At 43.0% G+C, this 26,285-nt stretch overlaps 1 protein-coding gene across 2 annotated transcripts in view; it reads left to right on the top strand.

Moving 5' to 3' along the window:
• Nucleotides 1–26,285, top strand: part of SUDS3 (SIN3A corepressor complex component SDS3) — a 204,677-nt gene that overhangs the window by 11,342 nt on the left and 167,050 nt on the right. For both annotated transcript variants that reach the window (XM_078667091.1, XM_078667092.1), the window contains exons 2-4: nucleotides 8,937–9,006; nucleotides 18,389–18,444; nucleotides 20,277–20,348. In XM_078667091.1, the coding sequence (XP_078523217.1) occupies nucleotides 8,937–9,006; nucleotides 18,389–18,444; nucleotides 20,277–20,348 (198 nt within the window). The remainder of the gene's footprint in view (nucleotides 1–8,936; nucleotides 9,007–18,388; nucleotides 18,445–20,276; nucleotides 20,349–26,285) is intronic.

Genomic DNA, 26,285 nt, shown 5'->3' with positions numbered 1-26,285 from the left:
ATCGGGTTGTCGCAGCGTCGGGGGGCCTCGCTGGGATCCTTAGCACCACTCTGTCGGGGGCAGTGTAACCGCAGCTGATCTTACCTGGTTGTGGCTGCGATTGCGGCTACAGATTGCGGGTTACGGCAGAAGTGTACATTCCGGAATGACATTACATAGCTTCCTCTTTGCTCTTATCCACCGCTCTTACACAGTAACTAACACTTGACACTCCTCATCGGCTGCTGCTGAGCTTGTCCTCATTGAAATTGTTACCTGCAGTAAGCATGTTCCCTTTATTATCACCTTTTTTATTACCGTCCCCCTTACCACTTTCTTCCACCTATGAGTTCCGAAATATCGGCCCTAATTCCAATTCACCTGATGTTGCGCTCCTATTTGTCTTCTCACTTATTCTCGAGACTCCACCTACTCTCCCTGTTATGTTTATCGAACCCTGACTTTGTCACCTGATTAGTATCCCCAAGCCTTTGGTTGTAAGCAGTCTTTTTAGTCGGCAGGTAGTATTTGGGGTTGAGGTGACAGCGGAAGGAGGCTTCTGTTCACTCTGGTTCAAAATGTCCACGAGCAGCTTATAACCATGTATACAAACTATTGCTGTAATGTTCTTAACTTGGTGTTCTGAAACTGTGAGTAAGCAACTTATAAAGGAGGAAGTTATGTGAAGAGAATGTCTTGTGCATTTATAGGTGTTTTGTGAATTTTAATCCCTTCTAAATATCTTTATTGTGTTTTTATTACAGCTATTGGTGACAGTAAAAGAGAGTGAGTGCTAAGTTAGTGTCAGTTCCTTCATAAAAAATTTCAGTCAATGATTTACCTACTCTTTGGGATTCTGGTTTAGCTGAATGGGGACAAGTCTAAAAAGGAGAGGCAAAGGGGAAGCAAGATGTTCCTACATATATGCAGGCATGGAGCAGAATATACATTTAATAACATCTGCTGAAAATAGAGAAGTTTAATCCAGAGTAGCCTGTAAGTCACTTACTAATAACAGCAATACAAATGCACAATTGCTTAGGGAGTATGCTGAGAAGGGCTGAAACAATCAAGAGGCGAAGAAAGTATTCGGTCAAGCTGTAGTTTCTTGTGTGCTGACATTTTAATTAAGACCGTTTACTGTTGTAAGCCACCTCTACTTTTAACTTTAAACAACTAGTCATAAGTAAGGGTATAAAGATGCAAGGATGATTTAATATGCATTTCCTTTCATAGTACACTCCGTAATATTGTGCCATTAGGCTGTTGGGAATCTAGGAGTGAGGGGAATTAAAAGCCTTTAATATCAGCTATGCTAAAACTCCAGAAACATTGGTGGATTGTGGTCTCAGGTAAACGCAGATGGCTGTACGGTGGACCATAGTTCAATGTAACAGTACCAAATTAAATTCAGATTATTTGGTTCAAGGCAAACATTTCAGTAAAATATAATGGCAGCCTGACCAGGAGCCCAGAAGCACTGTTGTGATATTTGAATGCAAAAGAAACAATTGATGGACGGAATGCTGGACAATGCAAACATTCGCCCCCAGTCACTAGGATCTGGGTTTAATCTATCATTCTTTTGCTCACCACCCCACCCCAGTTTGGACCCAGCCATATTATGCAAATCAGTCTTGACCCTGTTCCTTATGGGAACAATCCAGCCTGAACTGCCAAGCCAGGTCCTCCCTGGACATTAAACAGGCATCCTGGGTCTGGTTTCTTGGCATCACCCTTCATCATTGAAAAACACAATCTATTGCAGGGCTAGAGGGATGTTTACCGACCGAGCCTAAGTATTATCCCCCATAGGAAACAACAAAAAACTACAAACTTAGGGGTCTACATAAGGATTCAATCGTAATCCTCTGTTCGTCAAAACCCTATCGGTAGTACAGGGGTACGAACACAACCATAATACTTACAAACCAGATCACAAGATGTGAAGAACCAGTAACGTGAGTCACCCCTGGTGTAGGATTCCCATCAATAGTCTTGTAATGATCAATATTATCATTTGGAAGTCCTTATCGGGTATTGTGTCTCTAGATCATTGAGACCGGCATACCCCGATAACCAGATGCGGGGTAGCGACCCACAATCACTTGGTACTACCACATAGTGTTGATATGATGGGAAGTGCAGTGTAAGCAAAAAAAGGGTAAGTGGTGAGCTTAAAAAAGGATAGGGAACTCAACCCTGAAAACTTTAATAATTGTTGGCCCCTTCCTTAATAAAAACAAGAACAGTATAATATCGTCATCGCAGTCCAAACAAATAGCTGCGAGGAGACCAACATGTTTCAGCCACTAAGGGATAACTCCTTCGGCTTTCGTCAGGGTCTCTGTTCTAAAATAATACTACTGCATCAGTTGTGAATAAAGTGTGAAAAATAAGAAAAAAACACACAAGTGAAAACCAGTAAAGGATATAATGTTCCTTCGACTGTGTCAACTCCTCTCTTCGGAACCTGGTTGTATATTTACTGTTTAGGGAGGACAAACATACAGGAAAATCACAATCCGCTACACTGGTCTGAAGAAAACATATTAAATTGTTCCATAAAAAATGTAAATGCTTGCTTACTCACCCAGAGTGTCCGGGGAGTGGACCTCACCTCTTCCTGGACCTGGCTCAGGATATATGAGACCCCGCTCTACAATAACAAACCCAACTGCGTCAAATACAAAGCCCAGAAGCCCAGACAAGATACTGCTCTGGCGATGTATACATCTACGTAGTCCACGGTGTTCTGTACATGGAGCTAATTAACACCCATCAACAGGTTCACACACAACCTCCATCCACCTCCCTGTCAACTATAGGCTAAACGAAACCTGCTATATGCACAGCTTCTTAATTACCACATATGTCTGGCACAATGCACACCTCCAGTGTTAGGCTAGCAACGCAGGTAATCATACCTGTCCGTCGGTATCTCCGGCTGTAACTGAGTCAGGGGGAGGCCCAGTCACCTGTGAGTTATGGCTACTTGACTGTTAAGCTTGGCATCACACAGCCAACCACTAACTGCGGGGGCGTGGCTTGCCCGATCGCCATCCCCCTCGCGATCGCACCCTTAACTGTACAATTATATACACCTGCCGCTTACCTACTCAGTAATACTTGCTGGAGGTCTCGGGAACTAGTAATGCCCCACTCTTGGCAATGCCCTGTCTCCCAAACATGCCCAACCGCGCGCGCGTGTTCTCGCGTGTATTGCCGGTCTCGAACTACCGAATGACGTCACGTCATTCAAAAATTTAGTTCTATCTACGGGACGTCCTTCCGCATTGCTGGTGGAGCGAGGCGGAGCACCGTCTCATGCCACAACTCGCACACACAACAGGTATGCCTGATTATAATACCACACACTCAGGAAGTATGGACTTGTAAACTCGGCCATATACACGAGTAGCAACAGGCACCCTCAGCCTGGGCTGCCTGCAAAGCCCGTGCCTACGGATAGGCGGTAAAGAACTACAACATGACGTCATGACATTAGTAAATGTAGTTTTCTAGATTATAAGTGTTATAAGGCTGAACTTGCTTCCGCGCAAGTGCTAGGACGCAATTGCTCTCAACCATTGGCACATATGTCATTAGACATACCAGAATAGCAAGTGCCATGTAAACGTAGCAAGGCGCACTCGCTATCATATGGTACACCTCTGGGTCAAGCCTCGATATTAGCGCGTGTACGGGCATAAAGTAAGGCTGCAGAAAGGTTATACCAAACGTAGACAAAGAGTATTAGTAAAAAAGCGGACCCCTATCTTGTTAAGGGTTCTTTAAGGATATAGTCGCTATAAACAACTACCCTGAGAACAGTGATCGCCATCACATATGCCCAAAAGAAATACTGAATAAGTCATCCTGAATAAGTCATCAGACTACCCTACCATGCGCGAGACGCTGGAAAAGGATATCGCCGGTGCAAAGCCTCAGACCCCAAACCAAATATGTATGAAGGAATCATATGTAGTGGATGACGCTCAAAAGAAGAATCATGTTATGTCCAAACACAAATCCTAAAGAATCTGTTCACCGGACTGTCCAACGCATAACCCTGAATAAATACATGGGTAGAATAAACAAGTGCTCAGGACAGGGCGAACCACGGAATGTCATCGTTCAGCCCTTGTTTGTCTGTCCCCAATTTAAACACCCACTTTTGTTCCCGAATGAAAAGATATCTGGACACATCGCTCACATGTGGTGGAATGTGTGGTTTCTCAAGAACATGCCATTTAAAGTCTGTCTCGGCATGATTACATGTGATAAAGTGCTTGGTAAGTTTAGAGATGTCTTTCTTACAGCGGAAAGTACTTTTGTGTTCCTGCATCCTCACACGCACCTTCCTCGTGGTCATTGCACGTGCAAGTAATCAGGTAGATCAAGTTAGCGCTGTTGCAGTTTGTAAACTGCCGCAACTCCCAAGGCTTATCTGTCCCAATGTCCACGCTCATGATTTTAGTTGTTAGAGGGCAAATGGAACAGCCCCCGCAGGGGTGGTGCCCTACCACCGGCGGGAGGTCCCATAGTGTGCCTAGCTCTCTCCTGGGTGTGGCTTTAGGTCGTGTGTGTACCAAACGATCCCTCAGGTTAGTTGAGCGTTTAAAGGCAAAAAGCGGAAAGGGGATCTTGTCTTTGCCACTGTTCAAAATTCTCCAGTGCTTTCTAATCACTTTTTGAACATAGTTCGATTTCGTGTTGAACGTGCTCACTAAAGTCAGATGATCCAGTGGTGGTTTGTCTGTACGTGGTTTCTTGGGGTAGTGTCTGCAGAGGAGCTTTCTAAACAGTTGCGAGAGAGACACTACCCCAAGAAATTGATCAAACGTTCATTTAAACAAGCAGCCAACAATCATCGTGATGCTCTGTTGGAACCACGTACAGACAAACCACCACTGGATCGTCTGACTTTAGTGAGCACGTTCAACACGAAATCGAACTATGTTCAAAAAGTGATTAGAAAGCACTGGAGAATTTTGAACAGTGGCAAAGACAAGATCCCCTTTCCGCTTTTTGCCTTTAAACGCTCAACTAACCTGAGGGATCGTTTGGTACACACACGACCTAAAGCCACACCCAGGAGAGAGCTAGGCACACTATGGGACCTCCCGCCGGTGGTAGGGCACCACCCCTGCGGGGGCTGTTCCATTTGCCCTCTAACAACTAAAATCATGAGCGTGGACATTGGGACAGATAAGCCTTGGGAGTTGCGGCAGTTTACAAACTGCAACAGCGCTAACTTGATCTACCTGATTACTTGCACGTGCAATGAAAGATACGTGGGCATGACCACGAGGAAGGTGCGTGTGAGGATGCAGGAACACAAAAGTACTTTCCGCTGTAAGAAAGACATCTCTAAACTTACCAAGCACTTTATCACATGTAATCATGCCGAGACAGACTTTAAATGGCATGTTCTTGAGAAACCACACATTCCACCACATGTGAGCGATGTGTCCAGATATCTTTTCATTCGGGAACAAAAGTGGGTGTTTAAATTGGGGACAGACAAACAAGGGCTGAACGATGACATTCCGTGGTTCGCCCTGTCCTGAGCACTTGTTTATTCTACCCATGTATTTATTCAGGGTTATGCGTTGGACAGTCCGGTGAACAGATTCTTTAGGATTTGTGTTTGGACATAACATGATTCTTCTTTTGAGCGTCATCCACTACATATGATTCCTTCATACATATTTGGTTTGGGGTCTGAGGCTTTGCACCGGCGATATCCTTTTCCAGCGTCTCGCGCATGGTAGGGTAGTCTGATGACTTATTCAGGATGACTTATTCAGTATTTCTTTTGGGCATATGTGATGGCGATCACTGTTCTCAGGGTAGTTGTTTATAGCGACTATATCCTTAAAGAACCCTTAACAAGATAGGGGTCTGCTTTTTTACTAATACTCTTTGTCTACGTTTGGTATAACCTTTCTGCAGCCTTACTTTATGCCCGTACACGCGCTAATATCGAGGCTTGACCCAGAGGTGTACCATATGATAGCGAGTGCGCCTTGCTACGTTTACATGGCACTTGCTATTCTGGTATGTCTAATGACATATGTGCCAATGGTTGAGAGCAATTGCGTCCTAGCACTTGCGCGGAAGCAAGTTCAGCCTTATAACACTTATAATCTAGAAAACTACATTTACTAATGTCATGACGTCATGTTGTAGTTCTTTACCGCCTTTCCGTAGGCACGGGCTTTGCAGGCAGCCCAGGCTGAGGGTGCCTGTTGCTACTCGTGTAAATGGCCGAGTTTACAAGTCCATACTTCCTGAGTGTGTGGTATTATAATCAGGCATACCTGTTGTGTGTGCGAGTTGTGGCATGAGACGGTGCTCCGCCTCGCTCCACCAGCAATGCGGAAGGACGTCCCGTAGATAGAACTAAATTTTTGAATGACGTGACGTCATTCGGTAGTTCGAGACCGGCAATACACGCGAGAACACGCGCGCGCGGTTGGGCATGTTTGGGAGACAGGGCATTGCCAAGAGTGGGGCATTACTAGTTCCCGAGACCTCCAGCAAGTATTACTAAGTAGGTAAGCGGCAGGTGTATATAATTGTACAGTTAAGGGTGCGATCGCGAGGGGGATGGCGATCGGGCAAGCCACGCCCCCGCAGTTAGTGGTTGGCTGTGTGATGCCAAGCTTAACAGTCAAGTAGCCATAACTCACAGGTGACTGGGCCTCCCCCTGACTCAGTTACAGCCGGAGATACCGACGGACAGGTATGATTACCTGCGTTGCTAGCCTAACACTGGAGGTGTGCATTGTGCCAGACATATGTGGTAATTAAGAAGCTGTGCATATAGCAGGTTTCGTTTAGCCTATAGTTGACAGGGAGGTGGATGGAGGTTGTGTGTGAACCTGTTGATGGGTGTTAATTAGCTCCATGTACAGAACACCGTGGACTACGTAGATGTATACATCGCCAGAGCAGTATCTTGTCTGGGCTTCTGGGCTTTGTATTTGACGCAGTTGGGTTTGTTATTGTAGAGCGGGGTCTCATATATCCTGAGCCAGGTCCAGGAAGAGGTGAGGTCCACTCCCCGGACACTCTGGGTGAGTAAGCAAGCATTTACATTTTTTATGGAACAATTTAATATGTTTTCTTCAGACCAGTGTAGCGGATTGTGATTTTCCTGTATGTTTGTCCTCCCTAAACAGTAAATATACAACCAGGTTCCGAAGAGAGGAGTTGACACAGTCGAAGGAACATTATATCCTTTACTGGTTTTCACTTGTGTGTTTTTTTCTTATTTTTCACACTTTATTCACAACTGATGCAGTAGTATTATTTTAGAACAGAGACCCTGACGAAAGCCGAAGGAGTTATCCCTTAGTGGCTGAAACATGTTGGTCTCCTCGCAGCTATTTGTTTGGACTGCGATGACGATATTATACTGTTCTTGTTTTTATTAAGGAAGGGGCCAACAATTATTAAAGTTTTCAGGGTTGAGTTCCCTATCCTTTTTTAAGCTCACCACTTACCCTTTTTTTGCTTACACTGCACTTCCCATCATATCAACACTATGTGGTAGTACCAAGTGATTGTGGGTCGCTACCCCGCATCTGGTTATCTGGGTATGCCGGTCTCAATGATCTAGAGACACAATACCCGATAAGGACTTCCAAATGATAATATTGATCATTACAAGACTATTGATGGGAATCCTACACCAGGGGTGACTCACGTTACTGGTTCTTCACATCTTGTGATCTGGTTTGTAAGTATTATGGTTGTGTTCGTACCCCTGTACTACCGATAGGGTTTTGACGAACCGAGGATTACGATTGAATCCTTATCTAGACCCCTAAGTTTGTAGTTTTTTTTTTTGTTTTTGTTTTGTTATCACCCTTCATCAGACAGGCTAGCTTGAATCCAGTGGTGTAGACGTCTGGACATACCCTTCCCACTTAGGGCGACCTATGCAAAAGTAACAATTGTTGGACGTAATGCTTGACAATGAAAACATTCACCCCCAGTCCATCAATTGTTTCTTGTGATATTTGAATGGCCAGACTGAGGACCGCTTAGCACAGGGATTGCGATTTGGGCTGTTTTGTGTCTTGGGTTGTACCTGGCCAGGCAGTTATGACAGGATAGTTCTTAGTCGACCAGGTTCAAGATTGATTCACATATGGCTGAGTCCAGACTGAGTGGGCTTGGTGGACAAATGAACGATGGGTTGGAATGCTACTCTGTGCGATTGCCAGTGGTTAGACTTATTGCAAGCATTCCACTCATCACCTTCTATAGTTTTGAAGTACAGCTGTCTTGACAGTGATGCACAGTGCAATGTGACAACAAGCAATGGAATTCAGATAAGTTGGTTTAAGGCAGGAATTTCAGGAAAACATAAGTCTGACCAAGATTACAGGAACAATGTTGTAATATTTAAATGGCCAGCATGAGGACAACTTAACACAAGAATTGCAATTTTTTTATTTTTGTGTCTGCAATGGGATAAAGTACACATCATTTGTACTTAGCTAATATGCATGGTTCTCTGTTCCCTATTGACACAGGACCCTGCCAGCCACTTTTGATTCCCCCACGCAAACCCAACATGCCTGGTAGGTAGCCTCACAGCACTGAGAACCTCCATGACGATTGGTTTGGGAAGGAAGATATGGGAAGAGAAAATGAAATGATATAATGCATGAGAATTGGTCTACAAGGAGAAGTTTTCTGTATTTATTTATTGACCAGGTACTCAAGAATACAAGAGAACTTTTTTCCCTGATGCCTCTGTAAAAAGAGCTATCGAGATCTTTACCCTTCTGGCACCTCGGCGTAAGCATGCATCTCCAAACATCATTAAATGCAAAGTGCTTACTGTACTGGCACACTTGAACTATGTAGATGCAAATGTCTAACTCCAACAGTAAAAGTGATATAGCACACTTTCATTCCCATTATCTTGTTTACAGATACAGAAGATGCAAGTGAGACAGACATGGCAAAGCAGGATGACGTGGACTACGTGGAAATGAAGGAGCAGTAAGTACCCCGGGGGAGGTATTATGTTAATCAATTAATGCAAAGCTTGTTTGAATTTTATTCATTTGAACGGATTGAGCTTTTACATACAAAGATATCGATAAACTACTCCAGAAAGAAAAAGTTGTACTGACATCTGGACGGGCACCGCCTAGAATCAGCAACTGAATATAAATATCGGAGTCTTACTAGACAGCTGACCCCAGATGAAGGCCCTGCGACCATTTAGCATTGAAGCCCCTAAAAAAATTACTGCTAGACTTAACCTTAGATCCACTACTACAGGTCATCCAGGTCAAGCTTCAACCAATGCTAACTTATTGAAGCAAACCAATGCGAAGGAGAGATGTGATTGCCTTGGACAAAATCAACGTCTGTGCCTACAGATCGATTTTCCACCTCCCGTCCTACGTGCCTCCTGCCGAAATTGAGACTGAATTTGGCCTACAATAGCAGACTGTGGCCAGGAGGGGGCGTTCGCTAGCACAAGGTCAGGGGAGCTGAGTATGGCTTGGCCCAATAATTTACACCTTTAGACTGAACTGACACGTTGTGGAAACTCACCCGCCAGAGAGTACCTTTTTGAATCCCTATCAAAACTAGGTCTTACAAACCTGTGGGACACCCCTGCAACTCACCAGAGTTTCAAGAGGGCAGTAACAAAAGCAACAAAAGACATATCCACAATCTAAGACAAAGTAACTTTGGCAACAAAACTGGTCTGTTCTCAATGACTAAAAAGTCCTTAAACCACAACCATACTTAAATGCAGGATTCAAAATGAAGACGAAGGAAAGATTCTTAAAATACGGCCTGGACATCCTTCCTATACTCCAGCTTCAACCTCCCTGGGAACGGAAACCAGGAGAGCATATTTGCTTCCTCTGCAGAAACAGAAGCAAGGATCTTGTGCACATAATCTGCATCTGCCCAAACTTACTGGACATCAGACGCACCCTGCTCCGCCCTACCTTCAAACAAAAAAGGCATTAGGACCTGCAGGCAGGCAGTGAAACTATGCTTCAATCCCACTGTCATCCAATTAAACTGCCGCCTCACAAAGTTTCTCAGCATAGCAGAAAGGAGACTGACTTAAACATTACCACACAACGAAGGCATAAAGAGTAAACAACAACCGGGCCCAAGAGTGTACCGAACAACAAACAGGAGCAAGTCAGGCTACTACAACAACATCCAAGGGCTGAGCATTCCATCACTCTTTGCAAAACGCTTGCAGAGCCCCCCTTCAAGCAACCTGGAGGTAGACCAAGCCGGAAAAACCTACAAGATCCCACAAAACTAAACATTAAAAATAATAGTAAATAAAAGGGATCCAATTTTTCACAATGAACACTAAGCCGTTTGCTTTTTTTAAACTGTTTTATTCTCATTCAATTTAAATCAGGTTAGGCAAAGGAATCTGCAAAGCAAAACAAACAAGCATTTGCAATGCAATAGGGCTCGCATTAGTAAAGTTTGAGGGATTATTATTGTAAATGTCAAAGTTTATTATTTTTTTTAATTTTAACTTGTGGAAAATTCTAACTTTGGCATTTACAATGCTAATAGTGTGAATTAGTGGAAATGTGACACCTATAGCATTTGTAATGCAAAATGTGTTGTCTTTACATGACTTTGATGTATTAATATTAAAATTAAATTTTTCCCCAATATTTAATAGTTAAAGTCATGAATTTGTAATATATAATGGCAATAGCGTAAACTTTATCAAATTTCTTTTGATGATTAAGTTTATTGTTTTTTATAGTGATGTAAATACAAGAACAGAAGTGAAAGATTACATTTTTTTAATCTTTTTTAATTCAAATTATGAAAATTGAGAGAACATATTTTAATATGTTGTTGTTGAATTGGTGCACATATTGATGGTTTGTTGTCTTAGAATGATGTTGTGAGTGTGCCGAGTGATGCTGTGGCGTTCAGTGATGATCTGTTAGCGCATATTGATGTTGTGGTGCTCCAGAGTGATGCTGTGGTGATGTGATGGATAGTGAGGGTGATAGATAGATAGAGGGAAGTGCGTAAGATAGATAGAGGGACTGCGACAGATAGAGTAAGTGTGAGAGATAGAGGCAGGGTAAGATAGCGAGGGATGGAGTGTGGGCGAGGGATGGAGTGTAGATGAGGGATGTAGTGTGGGCCGTGTGAGGGATGGAGTGTGGTGCGGGGATGGATGAAGTGTGGTGTGGGTGAGGAATGGAGTGTGGGGTGGGTGAGTGATGATTTGCGCTGCGTGGGTGAGATTTGCGCTGTGGTGTTTCTGTGGTGGGGCTGAGTGGTGCTGTGGTGGTGCTGAGTGATGCTGTGGTGGTGTTGAGTGGTGCTGTGGTGGTGCTGAGTGGAAGATGGGGAGAGGGAGAAAAAGGAGAGGAGGGAGAGGGTAAAGAGAGGGAGAGAGGGGAGAGAGGAGAGAGGGGGAGAGAGGGGGAGAGAGGAGAGAGAGAGAGGGGGGAGCGAGGAGAGAGAGAGACGGAGACGGGCAGAGAGGAGAGGGAAGAGAGGGAAAGGGAGAGAGGGAGAGGTAAGTGAGGGAAAGGGAGAGAGGGAAAGGGAGAGAGGGTAGAGGGAGAGAGGGAGGGTAAGAAGAGAGGAGGAGGACGAGAGCGAAGGACGGAGGGGGGAGGGAGGGAGAGAGAGAGGAGAGCAGGCAGAGGTGGAGATGGGGAGAGGGAGAAAAAGGAGAGCAGGGGGAAGGTAAAGAGAGGGAGAGAGGAGAGAGGGAGAGAGGAGAGAGGGGGAGAGGAGAGGGTGAGAGGAGAGAGGAGAGAGTGAGAAGGAAGTGAGGGAAAGGGAGAGAGGTAGACGGAGAGAGGGAGAGGGAGAGTGAGAGAGTGAGGGGAGAGAGGGAGAGGGAGGACGAGAGGGAAGGGAGGGAGGTTAGACTAGGTAAAAAAAAAAGGCAAATGATGGAGAAAAGGGACAGATGGGGGCAGCGGTAGTGAGGGACAGAAGGAGGAAATAGTTCAGCAAAGGGGAGAGGGGGCGGGCGAGAGGGAGGTTAGACTAAACAGGTAAAAAAAAGCAACAAATAAACGAGTCACGGCCTGCGGCCGTGAATAAGTGACGGCGGGGGGCAAGGAATTTACACAAACCAAGGCATCATTTAAATACACTAGGCTCACAGCTAAACAGTTCCCAGGCAGGCCTTTGCAACACAACACGTTATGAAATAACTTACATAACGTAATGTAATGGGAATGCAGAGCCCGCACACTGCCCAGATAAAAAGAGGGGCTCCTGCACACATTTGTGAGCTGTGCTGAATAAAGTTCGCTGGCACTGAAAGTAATAAGACCGGCAGCACTGGCGGTGCGCTAGTGCTATTACCAACATTTTAATGTACACTTTGAAAACAAGTCATAAATGTTAGTTAACTTAAATGAGAGGTTTTGCGAGAGTAAAGCGGAGGCAGCTATGGCGCTGGAGAGGGAGGGGTTGGGTTGCCCATATGGAGTGGGAGGGGGGTGGGCTGCCTGCTGGGAGATGCGAGCAGAGCCTTTGAAGAGCCAGAGTCAATAAGGGGAGGAGAACTGGCTGATAGGCAGAAGGCTCAGGCAAGCTCGTGCACGCCTCGGTGCTTGCCTCCTCGACAACGTTTTTTTTTTTTTAAAGAGTCGGTCGGGCTAAACCTGTATGTAGTACTTGCAAACAGAAGAACCGCATCACGGTGGACATGCTCATATTTAAAGAACGATTTACAAGGGCATCAGAACAGCAAGGATATGCATTGTTTTCGCAACACAGCACCCTCTTCATACCTGCTGAGCTTCACGAAAAGACTTGAGAAACGGCTTGAGGCATTTCCTGCATAGCCCGAGCCTGGTGCTTAATTAAAGACTCTGTTCCAAGACTCACAAGTAATATGCTGCTTAGGCCTCTTGTGGAAAGCAGGGCACAAGCACCCTCCCATACGGATGAAGCACTGTAACAGAAAACTAACTCCAGAACTCTCAGCGCGTTTAGGTGACCTCAAGATGCCATATGCACTGCAAGAAACAACCCGTGGGTGGAAAATAAAATGTAATAATCATTTAAACAAACAAGTTCTTGCACTTAATATTCGAGCATAAAAAAATAATAATGTACTAAATAAAAAAGGCACACCACTAATCGGCTACAGAAAATACATGTACATGGTGAAAGGCAGCTAGTATTTGATCCCAAACATGGGGAAGAACGTGAAACTCTGCGAGTCACGGCCTGCGGCCGTGAATAAGTGACGGCGACAGATGGCCGTGAAGCAGGGGGCGGGGGAGCGGAAGCCTTTGATGTGCCAAATGCTGCTGGCAGGGGGAAGGATCGGGCAAGCTCGTCCACGAGGAGCTTGTCACGTGATTCGATTTCTCGTGAACTGTTTGAAATCCGCAAAGAGAGCCAATCAGCTGCCTGAAGAGAGCCTTTGGGGAAAGAAGTGGATCAGCGACATAAGGACTCACCCCTGTTTTCTATTTCTGCGAAATAGAAAAGAGGCGAGCCCTAAAAAGCAGGCGGGATACCAAACAGGCCAACAGTACAATACATATAGATCGCTGCACTGTAATTATGGTAGACCATTAGGAACGGAGCCGCCACACAATGAATCTATAACACATTACTAAGAAAAGTCTTCAATTACTAGCTCCCTAAACCGGCCATTTGTCCTGCTGTTTAACGTATCACACTTTTGTAAGTATAAACCAGCACTACTCCCTAGATCCTACAAAGTGATTTTACCATCGGCCAAAAAACAAAAGAAAACAAAGAGGAACAAATACCCCTAACATCCGTTGCCTATTTTGCACTTCGATTAGTGTTTTCCACCCAGTAAGGTTATTCAAGAACTTGTTGATAAATATCTAAGTTGCAAATTTTTTAATATCGTTATACTGTCCATTTGAATTACAATCTGTTCCCAGCTACCTATCGGTTTCTGCATCTCAATCATTGGGGACTGCCAAGAAGACATAATATGCTTAACGTTGGTATATACAGGCAATGGAAAATATTGAAAGCTGCCAAATGCCGATCTTACAGATTATTGATTTTATTGCACAAAATGTCTTCACTTTAACATTGGCACACAGAAACACATTTCATTATTGCTTTATTTTATAATGTAATCGATATTGCAAAGGTTTTAATTAATCATGCAAATAAAGCTTTACTTTCAGAAGAGGTACCCTTGCTCGGCTTAAAATCCAATGGACTGATTCCATACAAAGAGAGAGGTTTCATTACATTTCACTGTTAAATGTAAAGGTATATTCTTAATAAGCAACATACTTGGTGTGCTAGAGATAGCTTTTATGAAGAAATCAGCATTGCTGTTCTGTACCTCAGGCTTATTGCCTCTCTGTAACTGCTAGGCAGAAGATCACCTATAAAGCAGGAAAGCGTCTCGCCAGCATAACAAAACCTGTTTCTTTATATGATGCAGAAAGTGAAGTAGTAATATTTATCAAGCCAGTATAATACAGCACATCTCGTCTCATATGGTTGGATTGCATCCGTGCAGTAGATGATCTTATTGTCATGACCAAAGTTATGCTGGAACACAATGTTGTGAAGTGTAACTCCCTGGTGTGCATTATCAGGATATTGCAAGTCATAGAGGAGTTGTGTGACTATAAAGAGGCCTTATTTCTTTATACAGTCACAGAGCTTCTAGATGACTTGCAGTATCCTTTCAGTGTGGTTCAGAGGGTATTTTATTTGTTGTAATGCATGGTCACACCATAACCCTTTCCACAAACCACTTAAATCCTTGGTATCTTGCTCTTCCGCATGAAAAAGATAGTGTTCGAGGCCTGTGTGCTGTAGATACACATGCTTTGCATACTCCTGCCATCTAGTGTTGGGTCCGGATGTTTGCTAGCTGTTTTTCTTTGAAGAAGTCTTTTTTTCAGTCACGAGGTAAGGTGACTCCTCCTTTCGGTGATAGTGCGCACTGGTTCGATTGTTAGATTGTTTTCTTTCAGCCATCTGGTTCGGACGTGGTTGTGGCACTTCGGTTCGAGACCGTTCTTCGGGATCCCCTCGGTGCTCAACCTACTGTACCTGTACCCTCATTGGTATTGTTTTGTACGCGTCTCCTTATTTCCGCATGTCGAAAAAAATAAAACTCCCACCTTCAATCGAGAAGACGTCGTTGGGGGCTTTCGGGTATAGCCGTGTCAGTAGACTTCCACTCCGCCCTAATCATCCAGACTTCTGCAGATGGAATGGACTCAGTTTCAATTCAGTCTTCGGGGCCACTCCAAGTATCCGAGCATCGACCTGCATTCAACTTCAACTTGTTCCTCTCACCAGAGCACAAAGAAGAAAACTGCAATGCTTGCCGATCATTTCGATCAAAAAAGACTTTGCGGGACCGTAGAGCTTGACGTAGGGCATGCAATGGCAGAACATCAACTACACGTTGGATATCTTTGGGAAAGATACTGAGCAGAAGGAAATGGAAGCGTGGGTATTAGAAGAGGAGGAGGCCTTCTCTATCCAGGAATCGGACTGGGTGCCATGAGTAACAAAGCCCCTTTGCCCACCAAACTCATTTCCACCAAACAAAAGGCTTCTGCACCACCACCGCCTTCAGAACAGGGTCGGCATTGAGACACTGCTTCTAACGTCTCGCCTTCGGGCTCTGCACCGAAACAGCATATCAAGCCTTCCAGCTCGGGCTCGAGTTGAGATAAAACATCTTCAGAACAGAAACCTTTGGCTCCAAAGGATACAAAAGACCGGTCCAGCTCGGAACCGAAATATACCCTTCAAAAACCTCTGGAACCCATCTTGGAGCTTGTGAAGGAAAAACTGGATCCTAAACAAAAGAAAATTTACATTAATCCAGACACTGAACATATTTTGGCCAAGGATGCAATACCTTCCAAAAGAAAGGTGGTTCAAGAGGATACAAGCTACAGAATTCCCATTAAAAAAAGGACATAGCTACAAGTTCTATCTACCCTATCCCTCGGTCCCCTCTGCCACTTGCACGATTACGAGGCTCATACCCATTAAATCTCACACCACAGGGCTCTCCACATAAACAGCCTGATATAGATGAGGGGGATGACAATAGGCCACTACCAATAGATCCATGGAATGATTACAATATTGCTCAACCTATGGGTAGGTTGATTTATACACTGCAAAACCACCACCTCCTGATGACAACACAGCATACTAGGAGTTGATCTCAAGGGCAGCATTATACCATGGAGTTTCACTATACATGGAATCCTTAGAAGAGGATTTTCTGTTTGAAACATTAGGTTCTACACATAGGACACCTCCAAGTTTACCCATGCGAAAAGGCATGATAAGACATGACGGTGATATTTTTAAAGACCCTGTATGTGCCCGTATATTAACACCTAGGGTCTATTTAATAAAATAAAAAAATACAAGCCTCCACCATCTGACCCAACTTTTATTAAGGGGCAGTTGCCTTTAGATTCCCTAGTGGTATCCAGTGCCCGAAAGAGAGCACATTCTTAAACTACAGCAGATGCACCTTCTCCAGACAAAGAGTCTAAGTTAATTGATGCATCAGGCAAAAGATTAGCTGCACAATCCACCAACCATTGGCACATTGCCAACACACAAGGAATGTTGGCAAGATATGATGGAGCCTACTGGGACAAAATGGAAGAGCTACTCCAACACCTCACAGAAGAGTATAAAACGAGAGGACAGGAACTAGCGTAAAAGGGAAAATGAATATCCAGCTGCGCACTAGGCGCTGCTGACACTGCAGCAAGTGTAATTAACACCACCATTCTGCTTAGAAGACATGCATGGCTCGGAATCTATGGGTTTAAATCAGAGATTCAACAGTCTATTTTCAATGTTCTATTTGACCAAGAATACCTTTTTGGCCCTCAAGTGGATGTGTCACTTGAGAAAATTAAAACAGATGCAGAAGTGGCAAAATCAATGGAAGCACTTCAGCCACCATCCAATTAAGGTTCTTTTTCGCCACTCATTCTATAGAGTATATAAGTCTCTCTTTGATTCTCCTTCCTGCCATCATGACTTAGTTGAATTTGTTTATCTTGTTTTGAATGGTTTGTCTAGACTATCACCCTTGGGATTGGGGTGTTTCTCAGGTACCCCCGTTCAAGTCATCCCTCTAAGAATCACATGGGCGCTGGTGCCGAGCTGCGCCTTTTCCTTCTAGGGCAAATGCCTTTCTCCTGCATGATCTTCAAGAGCCACGGGTTGTAGTCCAAGCCCCAGGTGGCTTCTCTCAGCAGTGCGGTCTTACAGGGTCCCATCTGTCTAGCTGTCAGTGGCTTAACCGAGCCTGCTCTATCTGTGGCTTTTCAGTACACCAGTCTGTCTCAGGGAGTATGTGAAGCTGGCCTAATGCACTCACCCTGTGCTTCTAGGGCATCTGCTTTAGTGGCCCTCATCCCAGAATGTGTGGTAGGTGCCAAACTCCTCAAGACCTGGCTTTTTGAGCAGAAGCAGCATTCCCCACCCCAGCGCCTTGAGACCCTCATGGGTGAGTAGTGCGCTTTACAAATGATATGATTGATTGATTGATTGATCAATAATGGGTTGTCGGCAGATGGCTGGAGCTCTACCAAAGCCTGTCCACTATATTGGCTTCCCAAGTATCTCCCCCCAACGTGCATAAAAAAAGATATTTAGCATAAATCAGGAACCTTTCTCATGACTCCTCTCGAATAGTTACCAAGTAGAGCCTTTTTCAGGTCTAGGTAAGAGGGGGTAGCGCTTCTATGTTCATGCACTCATAGGTGGGGTATGCTACTCCCATTTTCAAATATTCTTACACTCTTGCCCATGTTGTTGATATAGTTTGCCATCCAGCAAGGGTTTTAGATCCAGCAGCTTACTGGAGACATTACATTATTTTCAACAAAAATTAAAAATCACTTTTTTTAGGAAGCCTATCTTGAATTCTTTTTATTTTCGATGCACTTCTTTCATTTCACTCAAATTGCACAGCAATTGCTCTTGGTCTACTTGTTTTAGTTTGAGATGCTACAGGAAGTGACAAAAGTGAGTACACCAATTTACCCAACCACACAAGGAAGTATAGAATTTAACATGTTGCCGTAGGATTGCTGTCGTATCACTATGCACTGTTTTAACTCGTTTACCGCAGCAGCAATTCCGCAGCGGTGCGGGCGTTCTGATGCGTGGGTGGGCCCGCGTCGGCCAACGGATGTACGCAGTACTACCGAGGTAGTGTTCGCAATGGCCGTTGGCCGCTGCACGCACGCAAGGGATTAAAACCAGGTGCTTCACTTTGCTTATTTGTGTCTCTAGTGAGCAGTGGGATCTAACATGCATTTTGAACGTATTTAAAGTCTATAAAGTGTGTGATTTGTTTGTCTCCTTTTTTTTTTTTTAGGATGTACCAGGACAAGCTTGCATCTTTCAAGAGGCAGCTTCAACAATTACAGGAGGGTAGGTTTTCCTCTATGGTGCATCATTTTTTTTAAAGTATCCTTATTTTTAAATGTACATGGAATATTAAATGATACGGTACCAGCCACTTGAGAAGTTGATATTCCAGGTTGCAGGTTTTGAGTTCAGAGTCGCTTTTATGCAGGTTATCACAGAAGGTAGAGCGTAATGCTTGCACACACCTGATGCTGATCTGATTTTTAGAGAACACAACCTTTATAATCATCTTTGCTCAAGCTATGCACTTTAAGAAGAAGTAAACATTTTAGGATTTTAGGGCTATTTATACAAAGCATTTTTGCAGTCTGAAACGGTCCTATCAAGCTGTTCCGACTGCAAAAAGTCTTTTACGTATGTTCAAAGCACAAATTGCAATTCAGTAACACATTACCGAATCACAATTTGTGATTGCAATTTAGTATTTGGAAAGGGTGTGTTTTGGGCTTCCATTCCAAATACCAAATCTGAAAGAGAGATATTAATACTTTACTAACTTCTTGAAGGAGGTTATAACCCATTTGCAAATAGGAACGGGTCCCATCGAGACCATGGACCAATTCTAAAATAAAGCTAATTATTTTTAGGCGCATCCCCTTTTCCTTTAAGAAATACGCGCAGCATTTAGAATGGAAAAAAAATCACGACCTTGGTCTGCTGACCTCATCAGACTACCATCCCTATGATGACTGCAATTTCTAATGGGTAGACATTGCGACTTACTCCATTAATATTCATTAGGAAAGTCGATTTGCAAACCCATTAGGAATGACTCTTATTTATACCTCTTTTGTACATTAGGAAATCGCAAGCCCTACATTTTGTACATCTGTCCCTTAATTGTTGGAACTGGAAGTCTTAATACTGCCACAAACTGAGATCCAACAATCTTGTAACTAAAGGTGGATTAAAAAAAATATAATCACTTGCTTTTGCAATTGCTGTGGGATTTTTATTTTAAAGCATGTACTTTGGGGTAATATTGAACAGTTTTCTATGAATTTGATTTGATGAAATGAAAAAGATGTCAATAGAATATTATTAAGTAAATGCAACGTTGAGTAATCTTGTACTAAATCATGTACTGCAATGCATTGGATAGGGCACCTAGTTTACATAGTTATGAATGGGTTTTATGAAACATAATGCATTTCCCCTGCAAATGATGATGAAGCAAGAATCACCAAATGCAACCTACGCCATGGTTTGTCTATTGATGTCTTTAGCACCAGTTTGAAGCTCCTTTCAGCCTAGTGTTGTAACCATTGACCTACTGAATGCTTTACCTCTCCCTATCATTGTACTTTAGGATTTCTTCTGTCCACCCATTGGGGCTGGCTTCCGGTCTTGGTCATTGGCACACATCTAGGGCTCTCTGAGTAACAAGATTGTAAGCAGTCCTTATCCAGTGATATGTGCAGTAATGTTGTTTTGAGCTTCTGCCAATGCATATTGAGTGGCTAAAGATAGGGTGGGAAGACATCCTCTTTTGCTGCTACTGTGCATGCCTTGTGCATAGGGGATCCTGGGTTGAGTTTGTTACCTACCCCTTTCTGTTGCTCCTCTTGTTTGTTAGTTCTAGTTTCGCTTTCAAACTGACAAATCTTGTAATCTCCTTTTATTTACAAGGGAATATACTAACTTTTTCCAATACCTTGCAGTTTCTTGCATTATAGGAAACTGTCAGTACAGCAAAACTGACAAGCCCATTGTTTTTTTTATCCCATCATGCCATGTAGGCATAAATATGCAATAAATGAATGGTTCTCTGTTAGTATTTATTACTTATTATATAAATATTAAATGTCAACACCCTTTCACCCTTTTGATGTTAGGTACGTTGCAGGAGTACCAAAAAAGAATGAAAAAACTGGATCAGCAATACAAAGAAAGGATACGTAATGCAGGTATGTGTGGACAAGTCACCACCAGCTGGTGATGAGACTGAAGTAGCAGCCCATGCAAGAAGCTATTAGGTGGGTTCCAAAAAAGTATTGCGACAGGTAAAAGAAAGATTGGTGCGGGAAAGAAATACAGGAAAGGTAAAGTACAAGGTGTGCGTAGTACAGTGGAATGATATGAGATTTTGAACATCAATTGCTGAAATGCATATTTACGTAAACCATATAGTTAAACAAAGAGAATGGGTCCGCATTCCGGATATGCCTCTTTTTCTAGTTGTGGTTTATTAGGAAAGAAATGAAAATCTTAGCCAATGTTGTTTTTAAGAAAGAAAGAAATATCTTTCCGCACACCACGTATCATTAAGAGGGTTTTGGTGTAACATATCATAACATAACGTGTATTTCTAAAGCGCACGTTCACGCAAGGGTATCTCGGTGCTGAATATCAGATGTTATTGTTACCCACCTCAGAGGTACTCATTTTATCAACCTCCAAAGGATGAAAGGCTGAGTGGACCTGCCAGGATTTGAACTTGAGACCATGTATGGGACCACTACTGCGTCCTGCCAGAAGCTTGAAGCACACAAGTGCTGTTGTTAGACTAAAAAACATTCTGTAAAGGCAGGCTTTGCCGGAAACCACTGCTGGCTGGCCCACTGATAGGGTTGAAATCATTGCTGCAATGAAACAGGATGTTCTTGATTTAGACATCTTAATACTCGGACAGGGTGAGAAACTTCCCGAAAATCTGATTGATTGGGAGAACAATTTATATGAAATAAATGCATGTGTCTAATCCCCCCCCCCCCCTTCTTGACCTACCAGTTAAAATATGTTCCTAAAGGTAAGACTATGGCATGTCCTACTTTGGTTTCCTCTCTTAATTGTTTGAAAAGACATGGCTAGCTCTTTCTCTCAGCCACAATGAAGCAATTGTATGAGTAGACGATAAATAGAATACGAAGTAGTCAGAAGAAGCAGGACCTGCATTTGGACTGTAACTTGATTCTGAATGAGGAGGAAAAAATCAAGGACAAGGTGCAAATGGCATATAAAATTACTTTGGGACTGCTAAAGGCAGTCAGATTTTCAAACCTCCCATAGACTTAAGCATTGTGAAAGAATGGATAATGCCCTTCTTATACTGTGTTCAGACCACCAACTTGTCCCACTACTTGGCACTTTGGGAAGCTTAAATTCAGACATTAGACACTTAACATGCTGCTTAGGTGCTAACTTTCCAAGCATCTCTGTTCTGCTTGCTTTTGGTGTCTGGTGCCATGATTTGCTCCAATAAATTACTACAGATAGAGGCATCCCTTTACAATTAGCAAACCAAAATCAAAGTGGTTTACCACATTAATTCACTACATTGTACATGTCATTTATTGCAGCACAATTGCTCACTTTAAAAGCACAATCTCACTTTAATATTAGCAGGGTCCGGGCAGTTATTAGTGTCGTAAACTATTTCTCACATTATTCCTTTAGTGAATCTCCTAACAAATATCTTGCCAAGCATCCAATGTTCAATTCCATATGTACGCCGATGACACACAACTTTACCTAAAGCTACAATCCCCGGAAGATATCAAACTACTGAATTCCACACTTAGCAACACTCAATCCTGGCTGGCCGTTAATCACCTCAAACTAAATGCGCTGAAAACTGAGTTCCTACTCATCTCACCCCCGGCGAAAACTTCCACCACCCAAACGTGGCTCAATAACCTAACAGCACTCAATGTCCAACCTACTATCGTGGACTCAGCGAAATCCCTAGGCATCACAGTTGACGCCAAGCTCAACATGCAACAGCACATTAGCATAGCCACAAAAGGGGCTAATTTCCATATCAACACACTGAGGAAACTCAAACCCTTCCTCCCTGCCAAAGACTTCCAAACTGCTGTACAAGCTTTAGTCATCCCTCGCATAGACTACGGAATTGTGGCCCTCAGCGGACTCCCGCTATCCACAACAGCACCCCTAAGAGCCTCCCTGAACGCTGCTGCGAGACTCATTACTGGCTCGAGAAAACATTCACATATTTCCCCAGACCTAAAATCTCTAAAATGGCTGCCTTTTGAAGCCAGAATTCAACTAAAAATTGCAATAATGACACACTCGGCGGTGCACCACAAAGCACCCAACTACCTCGCGCAAAAGTTGTCTATATCAGGAGGGTCGAGATCCAATCGTAGTACAAAAAATCTACTTCTGAAACCTAGTAGATTCCGGAAAGAAAAAACATACAAGCGCTCCTTCTCAGGAATGGCACCCAGGATCTGGAATGCGCTCCCTCCGGAAACGAGGCTTATCTCCTCCACTGCACTCTTCAAGAAAGAGGTGAAGAGAATCCTTCTGGCCAAGATCTCCTGAACATTACAGAGACTGGAACTGAGTCTCTGCATCGCGCTGTATCTCTGATCACCCTGCCCTTTGGCACTATCCTACTACCTAGAGGGGCACTACTACGCTACTCTCGTCCTATCGACCAATATATGCTACTCTTTGTTGGATTTATATGACTTGTTTACCTGACTGTATTTTGATAGGTTTTGATATGTTTCTGTACATTATTGTTATCTATGTTACTCTATGTTTATTGACCACTATATTGCTCCCATTATTTTGTTCATTCCTGTTGCCCTTGCCCCTGTCTCTGTGAAGCGCTCTGATATCTGTAAGGATCTTGTTCGCGCTATATAAAACTTTGAATAAATAAATAAATAAATAAATTTAAAGCTTAGCATAAGGGTGTAGCAATGCACATTTCTACGCAGATAAGTACTTCATGTACACCACATAATGATTTAATTATCTGTTCAGATATTGTCTGTCATGCAAGAGAACATGTACCGCAGAGTCAAAAACTGCATTGGTATTGGTAAACAGTGAAGCTGCTCCGTAGTAATTGCACTGACAAGTACCATTCCAATTTGCAGGACCCACGTAGCAATTACCCTTGGGAGGAGAATTCTATTTCTGTTCAAGGTAAATGTTGATATTTAGTATCAACTCATTGGACATAAGACCTGACATCCTTCCTACTGTTCTTAGTTGTGTCTTGCATTTGCATTGGGTTAAATAGTCTCCTTCCTAGGAGATTTCTGCATCTGTGTGTGGAGGATGATTGGAATCAGTGCATTGTGATTTTGGATGACATGATGACTGTACTTTCAGAATACTTGCAGGTGATCACATTTTAATATCTCCCAAAGATTTAGATATGAATTTTGTTTTCACTTGAAACTTCAGCCACAGATGACTGTGACTGATGCTCTTATGATCGAATGGAGGAGATGGCGTCGAGCTACTCCACAACCAGGGTTAATGTTTCCCAACAGAAAATGAATAGCACAAAGTAATGCACATGGTGCATAAGTCATGCTACCTACTGTTAACAATCAATTGCATAGTTGTCCAGAAAGGCAAAACCTCAAGCATGTACTGTCTTACTAAAAAGTGTTTGACAACGTTGATAGTCCTTCTTGTCAAAGCCCAAGTTATCTGGCACAAGCACACATCTCAATTGTTTTTTATCACAGCAGTTCAACTTCCAATTGTAGAAATGGTGGTAGCCAACCCATTAAGTGTAATTTCACAGGAAACCACTGCGCTTTCAGAACAACAGAATTCTGTAAGATGTTTTCAAGAATACACCTGTCTGCAACTTGATTATTTGCAAATGCCAGCAACAGGTAATGCCAAGACTTTGTGCACAGATACCACCAGCCCAGGACAAACTCTGTAATAGCTGTGAGGAGAAATTTGTATCCGCCCTTTTGCCCCAAAAACACACACACCAACAGTGCTCCTTAAACTGGAACAATCTACATCTAGGACCTTATCTGTACCAAATGTCAAGAAAGGCCACAAATTCAGCTGTTGTCTTTTAGGCCAAATCACCTGTCTAAACTTAAAGTAAGGTTAGTGGAAGGGCATTGGTCTCCCAGCTTTAAGCTATCTCAAGTCTTCATCAGCTCTACTCCGTGTAGTTGGGGGTTTGCCTTGGACACAGGATAGATACCCTAAGTGCAGTGGTTTGGGATCACATTCTAGCAATGCTGGGAATGTGAAAAGGTTGCCTCATGGACCTACATTACCTCTCCTTTACCTTCGATTTGATAGACCATTGAATTCTTTTTTTATTGATAGCACGGAGATAAGCCTGCTGTTGTGTAGCTCATTCCTGTCGAGAGGTAGCCCAACATTGTTATCCGTAAATTTAGATCGAATCCTATGGTATTAACTTGTGGAGTGCCACATGGTCTCCCCTTTCGTGACGTGACGTATGTCACATCTTTCCCCATAACTTCCCTATCTCATTTTTGTAACTGAATCAAAGAGTCCATGTCTTTGGTATATGGGGATGGTTACTTGGAATACCGGAAGTAGTTATCTTCAGGTTTTACTTCCACTCTTACAGTCCAGGAATACCATGCATCTAATGTTTATAGATTGTATTAGGAGGGAAATTATGTTATGGTGCAACTGTTTTTAAACGATATTGGATTAGCTAAAGTTACAAAACAGTGAGTGAATTGAAATGTAGTTTAGCAAATTCTAAAGTAAGAAAAAAATATGTAACGGATAAATCTACATTTTAAAAATAATAAAGGCATACGTGTAAGCCCTTTAATAGTTTTCTGTAAGGGAATGGTGAGGGCATTTAAAAGCTCTGACGCTGTCATACTCTCATAATTTAGGGGCTGCACATGATAGATTTCCAGAGCCCCAAAAGCAGTTTGAAGCCTTTTCAGGACACAGGAAATCTGGTGGGTGTTTCTCAACCCTTCCATCAAGTTATTCTCTATGTAGTAAAAATGTCAGACAGAACTGTCAGTTAATTTTTTGCATCTGCAGGTGATATTGTGTATTCCCTCCATAACCTCCAAAATCTATGCTCATTCAAATATGATTATTTTTGAATGACTCAAAATTCAATCTGTACTGTACTTCTACAAGTCGTGCGAGGAGGAATTATCATAACAATAAACACCTCTGCAGTTTAAATGTATGTTTAGATTGAAAACAAACCACAAACATTGTTCATTACACATCTGTAATTTATCCATCTAAAAATCTACATTATGCTGTGCTGTGTTGCAGCTTCATGTATAAATCCATAATATTTGCCAGTTCATGTAAAGCCCCTTGTACCTTTGGCCTTAAATTGAGCCTGCGATTGACAGCCTATCTCCAGGGCAATCAGCCCTTCTTTTTTTCCCTCCCAGGTCCTACAGATCTTTGATACCCTTTTGCCTGAAAGAGTCTGTTTAGTCAAGCGGGGGCTCAGAGCGCTCAGAACCTGCTTCGCGACACATGACTGAAAACAGTGCTTTTGTTGGTTTATTAAGAAGTATGCAGCAGCTACAGTTCAAAGTACTTCTTCTTTTCCTCCAGTATAGAACTTGCACAATGCCCAATCTGTAAGCAGCCTTCTAACTACTCTGAACACTTCAGCAGAGAATTGAAACATCCTTCTCTGACTAATAAAAACATGAACAGCTGAACATTAATGACAATTTAGCACATACTGACTCTGAAGTTAAGAAACTCACGTTAATAGGAGACTAAAATCCTGAAAATGCAGATATTACTAAATAAATCCAGCACTAAGGTTTCATTCCATTCAGTACACGAACAAGGACTATATTTGCATGCATGAAAGCCTGAAATACAGTAACATTATCAAAACTTACAAAAATGTGTGCTCACTCCTAGCAAATAGTGGAACAGTCTCTGAGTGCTGAGGTGCCAAGGGAAAGGCAGCAGCATCCTCTGAGGAGGGAGACATTTCACAATATGACAGTAGCGAAACAGAAGGGAAAGTGCCATAAACCCAAAAAATAAAAAGTGAGATGAGTTATCCATTGCACTAAGAGCCTGTTATAAAGACGTAATGCATAACTTCTATTTGTATTGATATTGAA

Source organism: Lissotriton helveticus, chromosome 11 (assembly GCF_964261635.1).
Source record: "Lissotriton helveticus chromosome 11, aLisHel1.1, whole genome shotgun sequence".
NCBI lineage: Eukaryota > Metazoa > Chordata > Amphibia > Caudata > Salamandridae > Lissotriton > Lissotriton helveticus.
Note: the sequence above shows the minus strand (reverse complement) of the source record. Positions and strands in the feature narration are given on the sequence as shown.